We start from the raw sequence: 14531 nt of genomic DNA, 5'->3' as shown, positions 1-14531 counted from the left end.
GATAGGAACAGGAAGGTCCCCCAAAGAGAAGCCCAGAGGCCAGGAAGCCTGTGAAATCGCTCTCGCTCTATCATTGTCATTCAGGAAAAGGCGAGTTCGAGGCACAGTGAGACACCCCCACTAGAATGGCTGAAATTCAGAACCCTGGGTATGTCACTCAGAGGACAAGTGAGTACAACAGCGCTCTGACAAACTATGCACATACGTTCTAACCCAGCTAGTCCACTCGTAATGAACTGCACGCACAAGACACAAAAAGACATGTACGAGAATGTCCACAGCAGCCTCGTTCATAGCAATAAACAACAACAAAACACCCCAAAGAACTGTACCAGAGCTTAGATTCTGAGCAGAAAACTGTGCGGATGACAGCGGAAGCCTACAATCCGTTTGCAGGGTCCCCATGTGGATTAAGCCCCGGGTGAATCCCCCCCGACCACAACAGGCATGTGAACAGCCTTGTGATCAGACAGAACGCATTGGGAAGTGATTAACGCAGACGTCGTTAGGTTGAAATTGAACACCTTCTGTTTTCTTCTCTCTTTGGATCCATTTCTCTTCGACTGAGGTTTTGCTCTGCTTTATTTTGTTATTGTTGGGGCTTTGCTTTGCTTTGTATGGGGGTGGTGTTTTCTGGATATGAAATCCAGGATAACGATAATAATTGAGTTCATCATTTGTTAGCATTACGGCAGGGCAGGTGGGTGGGACATGGCGTGTGAACAATGAGTGCAGGAATGAAGAACATGGTCTAAAGTTGATTGCCGTGAAGATTACACAGCTCTTTCTCCAGAGTTAAGCCACAGAATTGTGTGATATGTAAATCAGATGTCAAGAAGATTGTTTAAAAAAACTTTTGAAATAAGTAAAATTGATGAAATACGTGGGGGCAGGGGAGGAAATTACCCGAAGGTTTATGAACAAATGGCTTAATTCTGGGTCATTCGCCCAGTGGAGCACTACACAGCCATAGCAGTATCACAACCGGGATCCGACTGACAAACATCATTGGGACTAATGCCAGAGGACACACTATGTGGTCTAGTTCAAATCCAGGGAGCCTGACGTGCATGTGAGGACAGCGGTGACCTTTGTGGGGGAGGGAGGAAATCGCTGGGGGAGGTGGGGGCGCTCCTCAGATACTAGCAAGGCTCGAGAACAGAGGTGTTCAATCTCAGTACCTTTGACATTTGGGGCCCTTTCGTTCTGTGTGGTGGGGCTCACCGTGCACTGTAGGCCACTGAGCAGCATCCTGAGCCCTTTCCCACTAGACGCCCGCCTTGCCCCCTCCCACTCCACACAGCTGTGACCACATTCCCGGAGGTCCGTGAGAGTCAAAATCCCCCACGCCCAGCAGAGGAGCGGTGCTTGCTCGCAGATCCTGGGTGGAGTTAGGTGTGGGATCTCACTTTATACAACTCCACAAAGCTGCCAGGGAGAGACATCAACATTTCGGAAGGAATGTTCCATGTACAATTTAAAAAGCTATGTATTTCCCAAAAGCCAGTGGCTAACTAGAAGGACCAGAGGGATAGTAGCTCGGGGTGGCTAAAAGGCTGGAGGCCCAAGCTCACCCCGGGTCCTTTGGAGGAAAGGCCTGGAGATCTGCTACTGCTGAAAAATCAACCATTGAGAACCCTCTTAGGGCTCAGCTCTACTTTGACCCCCCTGAGGTCGCCGCAGGTCCAACCCAATCCATTGGCAGTTGTGCTTCGGTGTTTTGTTGAACATCTTCTTTGCAGATAAGGGACGCCGATCCAAGGTCACTCAAGATCTCTCGAGGTCTGAAAGGGGCAGCGGAAAGACTTCTGACTCTACCCCCTACCCCCCACCCCACTGCACTTACACAGACTCTCCCTCAAACACAAACAGCCCAGTCAGTCTCCACACTGAGGCCAGGCAGGAGCTCCACTGGACCTTCTGAACCAGTAAGCTCAGGTGGGGACAAGCAGCACAGGTAGACAATCTCCTCCAACACTCTGCAAAGATCGTGAAACCCAACACCTTGTGCAAACAGGATATTCGCTTTTGTCAGAAAGATCAAAAAGGGACTTGAGGTTTTTTTCTCTCAGCCGCCTTCGCCTCCCCTCCCTCCCAGTCTCCTCTTTATCTACTGGCTCCGGGTTGCAAGGCAACCTTCTCCCACTGTGGCAGGAAGAGATGGCAGCTGGTGAGACGCAGCTCTACGCCAAGGTCTCCAACAAGCTCAAGGGCCGAAGCACCTCCTCACTCCTGGAGCCGCTGCTGGCCATGGGCTTTCCGGCACACACCGCGTGAGTACCACTGCTGGGGCAGACGCTGGTCCCACCAACCAGTCAGGGAGAGACTCAGGCTAGCAGGTCCTGGTCCTGGAGCCAGGCCACAGCAGGCCAGGCAGCTCACAGCACTCACTTCCTGTCGAGGGGGTACACACTGCAGCACGACATGTCGCCTCCGTGCAAGGCCTCCCAGCTTTCTGCAGATGAGGGCATCTTTACCTCCTAAGTGCCCACACTGCTGGCTGGCTGGCTGGTGAGGGTCCCCCTGAAATTTGGGGGGATTAGACAGTGACTGTTCCTGTGGCTGACCCCCATCTCAGGCAGGGTTTGGATGAGCACTGGGCCTGCATGCCATGTGTAGCTCAGAGACGCTGAAGGGGGCATTTCAAGGCATCTCAGGCACCGGTCCTCAAGACCCCCACATCTAGGGAGTCTCTGAGGGGAGGGTGCGCTGGGAGAATGGTCGACGAGCTGGTGTTCTAAATGGGGACACCCATTCGGAACGTCTCTTGGGTGGCGAAGAATGAAAAGAAACGGTTAAGAAAGGACGGGCCAAGTGTTGGTGGCCCAACTTGCCCAAGGGACAGGACCTTTGCTCTGTTCAGAGAGGGAAGAGACCCCCTAAAGCCACGAGCTCCTCTGTCCTTGTATTGAGTCCAGCTTTCATGTTCAACAGCTCCCTCCAATCTACTTCTTTTGGGGGGACTATTTGCCGGAGGAACGATGTCGGAGACACACTTTAGGTGACCTGCTGTTTGGGGAAGGGCAAACTCTCCTTCAACCCTATAACGAGCCCCAGCCGTGTTGAATGAAGTGACTTCAAACCCAGACTCCTTTCTGATCCCTCACCAGCACGCCTGTGAGGCCATTGACAAGGCCCTGGATCCCCTTAGCCCTCCAAGTAGCATCGTTGTCCTTTAGCCCTGCCAGGCGCTCTTGTGCAGCAGATACATTGGGGACTGGGGAGGGTGCATTCTAAGGCATCTTGGTGAACCTCTCCAGGCACCCATGTCCCCATCGATATTTACCGAAATCGCAACATGGATCAGAGAGTGTCCTCCCTACACCCTAGCTAGTCCACACTCGATTTCTGAGCAACTTGTGGCTTGGTTAAGTGTCGCTGCATTGGCTCTGGGTCACGGTAACCTGGCGTACCACAGCATGAAAGGTTACCCCATCTGGCACCCTCTTCGTGGCCATGGTCGTGCTGGTGTCCACCGTTACAGCTGTTCATTGTGTGGTGCCTTCCGAACAAAGGGGCTTGCTGTTCAGCGGCATGTTCGACCATGCCCTATTGCGATCCAGGCGGTTTTCCTTGGCTAATTTTTCAGAAGCGCGCCACCAGGCCTTTCTCCCTAGCCTGCCTTAGTCTGGGCACTCCGCTGAAACCTGTGCACCCTAGGTGGCCCGGCTGGCATTTGAAATTCAGAAAGCAGAGCCTCCGGCATGGCAGCAGCAGGCACGCCATCCACGTGCAACACACTGACAGGTGGATGATGGCAAAGTAGATGACCCTCACCATTCTCCACTTGTTCCCTTTGATCGAGTTCACCGTGGACCGGGTCACAGCCATGAACGAGCACAGCCTTGTCCCAGGAGCTCTCGGCCGCCTAGGGCAGATGGGTGCTCAGGAAAGGTCAATGTGATGAGGGTCCCCATGAAAGAAAGGGTCTTGGTGCTGCCGGCTGCCATCGAGCTGATTCTGATGCCACGGCCACCCAAGTGTGCAGTGTAAAACTGACCCTTAGGGCTCTCGAAGCTGGGCCCTGTCATCCAGGAGCCTCCAAGTGGGTTCAAACTGCCAGCCTTCCATTGGTAGTTGGGCATTGAAATGTGTTCACCCCTCCACCACCCCATCCTCACAGGGTCTCTACAGGAAAGAGAGACAAGCAAGAGGCCCGCTCGCCGCTCTGCCTGGATGGGGAAGGGAAGGCTGTCCAGAGGAGGTGATGTGTGAGCTGAGTCTCACGGTGTTTCTTGGGGGGCGCGGTGAGGTGGTGACGGCTGTCAGCCATCAGGTCGGTCGCTGGTAGGGTTGAGTCACTGTTGCAGTCACCGCCAAGGGCCACTTCTGACCAAAGGCTCATTTGTGCTGACCCTCCGTTGCTGTGGTGGCTTGCCTGTTGCTGCGATGCTAGAAGCGGGTCCCCTGGTCATTCTGATCCCAGCGGGTCCCCTGGTAGTTCTGGACAAGCTCTAATGGAGCTTCCAAACTCAGACAGAGCAGGAGCAACCAAACGAGATCTACTCCCAAAAAGACTAGAGATGAAAACCGTATGGCTCACAAGAAAATGAGATGGGGCTCTTTGGGGTGGAAAACACATAGCAAAGGCCAGAAATGTGGCCTAGCATGGTGAGCTCCAGGGCCCACAAAGTAACAGGGTCCATGTTACTTTGAGACACGGAGTATGGAGAAGAATGGGGGAGACAGACAGGATGATAGGAGTGGACAGAGGCCAGGGCACCAGGCTCCTGGACAGCATGCAAAGAACCTAGGAGTGCGTGAGCAGGTTTGTGTTTCCAAGAGGGCACGATGGTGCCCACGGAAGATGGAGACCCGGTCACACGAGCTCCAGTTCTAGCCATCTGGTGGCCCAGGCCTCACGGGAACACACGGAGGTCCGATGTGCCAAAGGGCCACCCCGGCTGCTCTTGCCCGGCCTCACAGACAGAGGACATGGCTCTGAGTGGCCCTGTGTTGTGTGCTTTCTACAGGCTCAAAGCACTTGCAGCTACGGGCAGGAAGACGGCAGAAGAGGCATCGCATTGGTGAGTGGAGCTGGGTATGCAGACCTGGGGAGTGTTTTTCCTGAGCTGCCCTGTTGGGGGGGGGGCTTCCGCTGGCTGTCCAGGGTGGAGCTGAGAAGTGCTCAGTGACTGAGGGGGAGGGGTCGCTGTGAAAGTTAAACAGAAGGATCACCAGCGCTCCCCACCCAGCACGCAGGGAAGAGAAGCGAAAAGGGAGCCCTCACTTTAAAAGGGGGACACGAACTTTGAGCAGCGCTGCCTTCAGATAAAAACCTCATTCAGTCCTCAAGCTGTGTGTCAATGAAGAGCCACGCTCATGGGGTGTTGAGTAATTAATGCGATGTAAGAGAGTAGGCTCCAGAATTCTGAGGAGCCCCGATGGGGAGAAGGTTCACTCAACGTAGTGAATCCTGGAGACCCCCACTTTAAACTCCCACTACAGGGGAGTGGGGTGAGGGGTTCTGGGGTCCAGACAGCTCCTATGCCCTGAACCCACTGTAACCTTCAACGCAGCCACTCACTGTCAGCAAACCCAGCCCAATCTCACAGCCACTGGGGCGATGCTGACTCATAGCAGGGCTTCCCCTGTGAGTTTCCAGGACCTGGCAGGAGCAGAAAGCCGCGTCATTGTCCAAACTTGCCGGTGGTGATTCCAAACTGCCGACCTTGTGGTTAGCAGCCCAATGCACAACCACAATGCCGGTGCAGGGTCACAGGCCTCTGTTTTCTTCAAGCTCAGTGAGCCCCAAATGTCATTCCTCTTGCCCCAGGGATCCCCTGGGTGGGAACTCCACCCCCACCCCTATGCTCCCCCCCCCACCCCCGTAGAGGGATGTTGCTGTTGTTGCCATTATTGTTCGTTGTTGTTGGGCCAATGCCACTTCATGGTGACCTCATGTGTGCAGAGGAGAGCCGCCCCATGGGGGTCTCGGCCGCTGGGACCCTTCTGAAGCAGATCACCAGGAGTCTCCTTGGAGGCACCGCTGCTGGGTCCAAACCTCCAAGTGCCGGCCCATCTGCCACCCCTGAGCATCCAATCATGAGATATCACCTGGAAATCAAATGTTCCAAGCCAGGCCCCACAATCTGGAAGAGACAGTGAAGATGTCATGGGCTAGGGCTTGAGGAGGGGGAAGGGGGAACAGATGGAGCCTGGAGCATTTATTTGTAGGATGGTGGGACTCTGGCACATTCCTGTCATGGCGGCGTGCACAACATGCGTTCGGTCAAGCCCATCATACTGTGCAGCACCAGGAGGGAGGCGGTCACGAACGGAGGGCTTTGGTTAATCACAACACATGTGCTCACTACTCGTGATAAATGTTCACTAGCGAAGCTTTCCACTGACCCACGGCAATCCAGCAGGGCAGAGAGAGGGGAAAGGCTCCCCAGGCTGTCACCCCTGTGGAAGCACTGCCACGTCTTCTCTCAAAGACTGGCTGGTGGCTTTGGACCGCTGACTTCTTGCTTAGTACCCAGCTACCAAACCGCATCACCACTGGCAGGTCTTATACTAATGGGATAGTGTGTGAATAGCACATGCTAACGATAACTTGTTGACAACATTAAGCAGGCTAGTAACAGGAACTCGATGCAGAGGAAGCATGGGACCTGGAGATGCTCTCCATCTGCGACACAATTTTTCTGTCTACCTAACATGGCTCAAAAGAGTCATCTATTTTCTCAACGTTACATCAGACCTCACAAAGACCCTTCCCGAGCAGGATGGCAGATACTGATAATGAGTCTCAAGGGTCTAGTGTATTCTCAGTGGGGACCCCTCTCCAAAAAACTCTTGCGCCTGGGATTTCAAGGCCACAGCAACAGGACCCCCAAAGGACAAAGGGACATGCCCAGAACCCTGACCAGGTCTAACTTTAAGCCAGTGGTGATTCTAATTGGAAGGCAAACCCCCTGCTGTGAAGGACGTGGTGGGCGCCTACCAACTCTACTGATCACCAATTAGATGATAAGACCCCCCAAAGCCCAGGAGACTGGGCCCTTGAATTCAACAAGAACAGAGCCAGCCTCGGCGTCAGGAAGGAGGGAAGTGCAGACTGAGACACGGTGAGGCACATCCCAGGAGCGTGTACATGCAGTTAGGACTTCATGCTCTGCTGCCCCGCTAGTGCCTCTCACCTGATAGAGAGAGGCCAGGGCATTGCCCGTCTGGAAAATGAGGGCCACGTTCGGGTAAGGCAGATCCAGCGCTCAGCATACCTCTTACCCCGGGTGACTGTGTTGCTGCTGTTTGCCCTTGGTGGGAGGAGAGGGCATTTGTGTTATTGTCACGAGGCCGGGTGACGGTGGCCCGTTTCATTGTTGCAGGCTACACTGCCACTGCAACGACCCTTCTCTGGACGACCCCATCCCTCAGGAGTACGCCCTCTTCCTCTGTCCCACGGGGCCCCTGCTGGAAAGACTGCAGGAGTTCTGGAGAGAGAGCAGACGCCAGTGCACCAGGAACAAAGCCCACGAGATCTTCCCCCACATTACGCTCTGTGACTTCTTCACGGTGAGTCAGCCCGTCCTGCTCAGCAGGACGCCATGGCTCTGCGGTGATGCTAGGAAATGACAGGGCCAGAGGGAGGAGCAGCCGCCTGGCTTATCTTCATGGCTGGGCCTCCTGTCCTCTCCTCACCGAGCAACTCTTACTCATCCTTGAGGGTCCAACTCCTTTTCCCCTCCTGGCACATCTTCCCCAGCCCTGGGCCAGGTAGAGGACTGGGTGTACCCTCTGTTCCTCTACTCATTCCACCTTTTCTTACTGCGTTTCTGCAGCTCTGCAGCCTTCCCCGCACCAAGCTTGCCAGGGGGCGGAGGGTCGGCCTAGCGTTGTGCTCCCAGCGACCAGCACCTCCTGAAACGGCCGGTGCTTCCTGAATGCACAGTAGAGGCATCGGAGAAAGGACGGCTAGTCTCCAAACACAAAGGCAGGACGGTTGCCCTGCCCGGGGAAGGAAGCACCCACAGCTTTATCGGGGGCCTTGGAGCATGAAAAGGGCCTGGAGAAGCTCAAAGGATTCTGAGAGCCATTTCTTCTGGAGACCCCACTTGGAGAATCCAGAGAAGGGCAGACTCCGCTAGCATGACATCCTGGCCTGGCCCTGCCTCAGCCCCTGGGCCCGGCAAGACCACCTGGTTGCACACAATTCACAGACCCCCAGGAACTCCTGGTCCACCTGACATCAAGTCTCCCCAGGGAGGGGCAGTGCTCAGCAATAGAAAGTTCCCATGATGTCACAGGGTGAAGGGGGTCAGGCAGGGGTTCCTCTTGCAGCCTGTGACACAGCCAAATCCAGGAAGTGAGACATAAGTTTAGAAACCAGACTTGCTCCATCACAGCCAGGGGAGAGCAGACGTCAGCCTCCGAGCTCCCTTCCCTGGTCCAGCAGGTGCACGAGCAGACAGACACTTGGAGACAGGGACGCACAGAGACAGAGATACACGCACAGCATGCACAGATGCAAGCGTGTGCACACACAGAGACAGAGACACACAGACACAGAGGTATATACCGCATGCACACATGCATGTGTATACACAGAGAGAGAGACATATGGAGACAGGCATGCAGAGACACACACTGCATACACACATGCATGTGTATACACAGAGAGAGACATATGGAGACAGGGATGCAGAGACAGAGATACACACATTGCATGTACACATGCATGCATGAACACACACAAACACACATATACACGGGGACAGAGACTCACAGAGACAGAGGTACACACAACACATGCACACGTGTGCGCACACACATGCACAGAGACACATGGCCAGATACATAGGGAGACGCACACAAACTCACAGACACAGCCCCTCACCGCCCTTCCTGTGTGGTAGCTCCTCCCTCCTGCTGTCCTTAGCTGAGGGGCCCTCTCTGGGAAGTGTAATAGAGACTCCCTGTGTGTCTTTGCTACTGTAAATGCAGTCGTCACCCACCACACGGCAAAAATCCAAGGTGGGCAGATTCGCAGTGGAGGTCACTCTCCAGCAGCATGTTCTTGGGCAAACTGGGGCCAAATCACCCAGAGACCAGGATGGATGTTGTGAGCTGCCTGTCTGGACAGGCAAGACATTAAGAACTCCCTGGGGCTTTTCTATTGCCCAGAAGGGGTCCTGTGAGGAATTCCAAGGAGAGCCCCTTGGCAGGGTAGAGAAGGGCCAGGTCCATTTCCTGCTGGGGACAAGGGTCGGGCAGGGGAGGCCGGGCCTAGGTTTTCATGAGAAGTTGAGGAACGTCCTCAAGTCCAGGAGAGACCCCATCCAGTATGACTTCAAGGGGAGTGTGGAGACAGAGAATCCAAGGGGTGGGGTGCATTGCTGGGTCAGTCTCTGGGCTCTGAGCAGATGAGGCTGAATTCTTAGGTGGCAGAGAGCTCCTGCTGCTTCAAGGTGAAGGTGGCATGGACAGGACCCCACAGGAAGAGTGGGTGATGATGCAAGGTGGATGTGGTGCAGGGGACCCAGTCTAAGTCTGGGCTGGTTCGAGACTCTCCAAGAATAGACACGAAAGCAGGAGCGGCGTGGAAACATATTTGGGAAAATCAGACAGGGAAGATTAAAAACTACCCCCAATCGCACTGCCACTGACTGGTTTCTGACTCAGAGTGACCCTTGCAGGGGTCCCAAGGCGGTAACGCTTTATGGGAGGTGATGGGCTCAGCTTTCTCTCCCAGAGCAGCTTGTGAGTTTGAACCGCTGACCTAGGAGTCGAACACTTGGGGGGGCAGCACCAGCAGGGATCCTTGTGAAGGCTAGGGAGGAGAAAAAGGACACAGTGCACACAGACAGAGCTGTGCACGAAGGCGATGGGAAGAAGAACCAGTGGCGAGGGCAGCCTGCAGTCCTCCCTGGGGAACCTCCTCCCTGCAGCGGAGGATGTCTGCATCGAGGTGGGGGAACCGCTGGCTCGGGTGCCTCCGCTATGCACCTTCTGTGAGTGCTGTAGCCACGCTGGGAGTGTGGACCGACTGTACTCCTCACTGTGCGTTCTGAGCAGGGCACCTCCACCAGCCAGAATCTACTAGAAATGTCTAGACGGTGAATAACGAATTTCTGAGCAGCGCCGTGGACCAATGGATCAGAGAAGGGCAGTTAGATCCAAGGGAGGAGGCAGGGTTGTGTCCACACCACTTGGAGGCAGAGCATGTAGTTCAAGTGGCAGGGAGGTTCCCAAGTTGGGTAGTTAAAGGATGATCTACTCATGAAATGCGCTGACTTAACTGGTCTAAATGACCAAGCACCCGGGAGAGAATGAGTTCTCAAATACTAGATACAGTTTACAAGCTGCTTTGATGCTGGACGCTAAACTGCCAGCGTTCAAGTAACACCAGGGTCAGCCAGGGGGGACAAGTCCCAACAGAGACTTCAAACTCAAACAGACTAGAAAGAAAGACCCAGAGAGCTATGCTTGAAAAACTTTCAAAACTCACTGCCGTTGGTGGCTCAAAGCGTCTCTATAGCACAGGGTAGAACTGTCCCCGCCCCCCCTCCTGCCCCACTGAGTTTCTGAGACCATCTCTTCCTATGAAAGTGGAAAGCCCGTGTTTCTCCCGCAGAGCGGCTAGTGGTGTGGGACTGCTGAAAACGAGCCAATGAAAATCCTTTGGATCCCAACAGGGTATATCCCGTAAAACCAAACTCGCCACCACTGGGTCCATGCTGACTCACAGTGACCTCCTAGGATAGGGTAGATGTGCACCCGTGAGTTTCTGAGATGAGAACTCTTACCTGGAGTAGAAAGCCCTATCTCTGTTCCTCCCTCCGAGAGGCTGATGGTTTGACCTGCCAACCATGTGGATCGCACCCCAAGACTTACACCTGTGCCACCATGGCTCCCTTAAGGGGGCTTCAAAAAGTTCATGGGAAAATGCAATGAAAAACCATGGACGCTGTATGCAAACTTTGAGCCTCTGAGCTGGAAAAACCCTCAACTAAGCTCACTGCCATCGGGTAGATTCTGACTCAGCCACAGAGTAGAACTGCCCCTTGTGGGTTCTAAGATCTTAAATCTTTATGGGAGCAGATGGGCTCATTGCTCTTCTGCAGAGCAACTGGTGAGTTGGAACCACTGACCTTGATGTTAGCAGCTGAATGCCACCAGGGCTTCTAGGTTGTAAGGCACTCAAAATAGACAGGGACCACAACAATGGGCCAAAGTGAGATACCAATAGTCATGACGGTGTAGGAACAGGCAGCAATTCATTCTGCTGTGTGCAGCGTAGGAGCCCAGGTGGTGTAGTGGCTACAAATTGGGCTACGATCCACTCGTTGACAGTTCGAAATGACCAGCAGCTCGGTGGGAGCAACTGAGAGCAGCATTAAATCACAGGGAGCAGAAGCGCACCTCATGTGGGTTACTCTCTAATTTTCCTTTGTTTGGCGAAATAGACGGCTTTCTACTAAGAGTTGGGAAAGCAGCTTCTCTGTCTCTTCCGCCAGTGTGAAGATCATAAAGTGGAATGCCTGTACGAGGCACTGAAGAGAGCAGGGGACCAGGTCCTGGGCTCCTTCCCCGCCACGGTTCCCCTGGTCCTGCACTCCTCCGTCAGCTACCTGGGCTTCTTCCTCAACGACAGCCCCGCAGATGTCATCCGGGAATTCGCCATGGCGTTCGCCACAGAAGCATCCATCTTAGCAGGTACTCTTAGCCAACTTCAGTGCAACGGGTCTATTCCTGTAGCAAAGGGGCCTGGCTGTTCTTTCAGACCTGGGGGCTGCCCGAGCTGGAGAGCTCGGTCTTCAGGCAGTTCCTAGAATTCATTGAGGCTGAACCGTGCAGCCGCCTCCTCAGCGACGAGCCCTCTCAAAGCAGCCAGTTCTTCCGGAATGTAAGGGGACGGGAGATTCTGAGAAGCCGGGGGCTCTTTTCTTGATGTGAGAAGAGCGGTCGTGGCATTGATGTGGTTTTTCAATGGGCTCCGCTATATTCCAGCTGCCTGGGAAACGGTCTTAGAGGGGTCTCCCATGCACTGAGCTTGAGCGCCTGTGGTGAGGTGCTGGGGGAGAGATGCCGATGCGCTCACAGAGGGCCCGGGCTCCCCCAGCCCCACTCCCCATGAGAGTATCTCTCCCCGGGAGGTTGGCACTAGGGGGAAACACAGTTCTTCATTTGGTTTGGCATCCCTGGGGTGATGCAAACAAGTGAGCATGCCACAGGCACCTCAGAAGAAAGGCCTGGAGATCTACATCTGAAAATTCAGCCCTTAAAATGGAGTCCAGCTGTCCTCTGAACAGTGAGGCCATCGGGCACTGTAATGGATTCCAAGACTACCTATTGTTTAGACTGCCTTGGAGGGGGATGTGCATTTAGCCTTTCTCTCTCCTTGACTTCTTGGGAGAAAGGCTATCTAGATGCACTCTGAAACTACACATTTCCTTTTCTGCAAACACCAGAGGCGGGGGAAGCGGTTCGGGCCTGACACCGGAAGATCCCGGTTTGATTCCTTCTTGGTCTCTGTCCGTGCTGTGCTGCCTTTAAGGGAGCGTTTCGCCTCCTGGGGTTCTCCTTCCGTATCCACAGACTGTGAGGGCTCTGGCTCTCCTACAAACCATGCGGTCTTGGGTGGGATCGCTGACCATGGTCCCTGCACACGGAGGGCCCCGTAGTGTCATGATTTGCTGAGTCTTCAAGGGGCCACGGCACTCTGGTCAGCAGGCCCCTCTTGGTGGCCACCCCAGTAGTCCAGTGTTTGGTCCGCCCCTGTCCTCAGAGAGTACATCTGGTGTGCCGCTAGGAGGCTGCGCCAACAGTGTGGGCATCAGAGTTTCTGAATGTCTTCACCTCTGACTGAAGGCCAGAAGTCCAAATCCAGAATGCAGCTACAGGGGAGGGCCCTTCGCTGTGGGTTTTAGCTTCTGGTCAACGCCAGCAATCCCGGAGTCCTGGGGCTTTGGAGCCGCACGCTGCCATGCGAGTGTCTGTCTCCATCTGGCAGCTTCAGCCTGTGTCTACACTGATCTTTTAACAACTAAGGAGAGATTAGCTCTAGGATCCAGGCTGCTGGCCCAAAGGCTAGTGATTCAAACCCACCAGCCACTCCGCAGGGAAAAGATGTGGGTGTCTGCTTTAGTAGAGATGAGCTACCTCTGAAACCCTGTCCTAGAGGGCGCTGTGAGTCAGGACTGGATGACCAGATGACTACGGGTTTGGATTGGGGGTGGGGGAGTATCACCTCATTAGTATAACAAAGGAAGTGTTCCTTCCAAACAGGACTGGATCTATGTGTTTTCACTGCTGTGAAATCAATGCCGATTCTTGGCCACGCTCTAGGGCAGGGCAGACTGCCCTTTTGAGTTCCCGAGACTGTAACTCTCTACAGAAGTAGAATACCTCCTCTTTCTCCCACAGGGCAGTCTGTGGTTTCGAACTGCCGGTCTTTAGGTTAGCAGCCAGCCCAACTTGAAACCCAAAGCACCCCGGGCTCCTCCATCAGTACAGGGGCCACGATATCAACATCTATATGGTGAGACACCATTGAATCCCCAACACTGAGTAACTCTAGAGACACTACCTGTCCAGGTAGATGAGGCTCCACTCTATAAATACCAGTTGACAAGGCTGCTGATTTCACGACTTCAACTCTAAAAGCAGGGGATTCTGGTTCTGAGGCAATGGGTCCGAGGAACCCTAGCACATCCCATCCTCATCACACCCCTCCACTCAACATTGGCTGTGTTGTTGCTCCAACAACCTTACTGCCATTGAGTCAAATCCAACTCCGAGAGACCCGATAGGATAGGATTGAACTGCCCCTGGGGGTTTCTGAGTCTGCTACTTGTTACAGGAGTAGAAAGCCCACCTTTCTCCCAAGGAGTGGCTGGTGGTTTCCAACCGCTGACCTCTTGGTTCGTGGCCTAACCCCTGGTGCCATCAAATCAGACCCTGTGTACTGATCCAAACACAGCCCGGCCCTGGGCTATCCTCACCATTGCTATGCCTAAGCTTGTGGTGGGAACCTAGTGTTCGATCATCACAGTCAGCCTCGTCCTCTTCTTGGCTGCGCTTGTACTTGACCAAGCACGACGTCCTTTTCTGGTCTCACCCGATGACCTCCACTGAGTGGAACCGGCCCCATTTTACAGACGGGGAGAGTGAGGCTGTGGAGGATAGGTGGAACTGGCTCTAACCTTATTTTCGCTTGGTCCACACTGCCTGCGTTTCATGCTGACCAGCCCTGCTTCTGGAGAGACCTGGCATGGGCCTCATTCCCCCACCCTAAGCTGGCTCCGCCCCACCCTCCCCTCATGGTCGGTGCCCTAGGCCTGACATGGAGGGCTCGGGATGGGCCTCCCCTGGCGGTACTCACTGTGGACACTCCGCTCTGGGAGGGGGGGTGTCCTATTCCGGACACATGGCCCCCTAACCAGGCTGGCCCTCCCCAGGGAGACCAGGCACGTAGAAGACAAGATGCATTCCAAAGTCGGCGTGACTCAGTCATGGTTCCATTGACAACCACTGCGGGTCTTTCCCAGGTGGGCTGACTCACATGTGGGGCCTGCCCTCACCCC

The 14531-nt window shown here is 54.5% G+C and overlaps 1 protein-coding gene across 1 annotated transcript in view; it reads left to right on the top strand.

Annotated features, from left to right (window-relative positions):
* Positions 1–2160: 2160 nt before the first annotated feature.
* UBASH3A (ubiquitin associated and SH3 domain containing A) overlaps positions 2161–14531 on the top strand; it is a 50110-nt gene continuing 37739 nt past the window's right edge. The window contains exons 1-4 of the mRNA XM_075543350.1: positions 2161–2273; positions 4974–5027; positions 7335–7521; positions 11463–11661. Coding sequence (XP_075399465.1) covers positions 2161–2273; positions 4974–5027; positions 7335–7521; positions 11463–11661 — 553 coding nt within the window. The remainder of the gene's footprint in view (positions 2274–4973; positions 5028–7334; positions 7522–11462; positions 11662–14531) is intronic.

This window comes from Tenrec ecaudatus, chromosome 2 (assembly GCF_050624435.1).
Source record: "Tenrec ecaudatus isolate mTenEca1 chromosome 2, mTenEca1.hap1, whole genome shotgun sequence".
NCBI classification, from domain to species: domain Eukaryota; kingdom Metazoa; phylum Chordata; class Mammalia; order Afrosoricida; family Tenrecidae; genus Tenrec; species Tenrec ecaudatus.
This window is presented reverse-complemented; position numbering and strand designations above follow the sequence as displayed.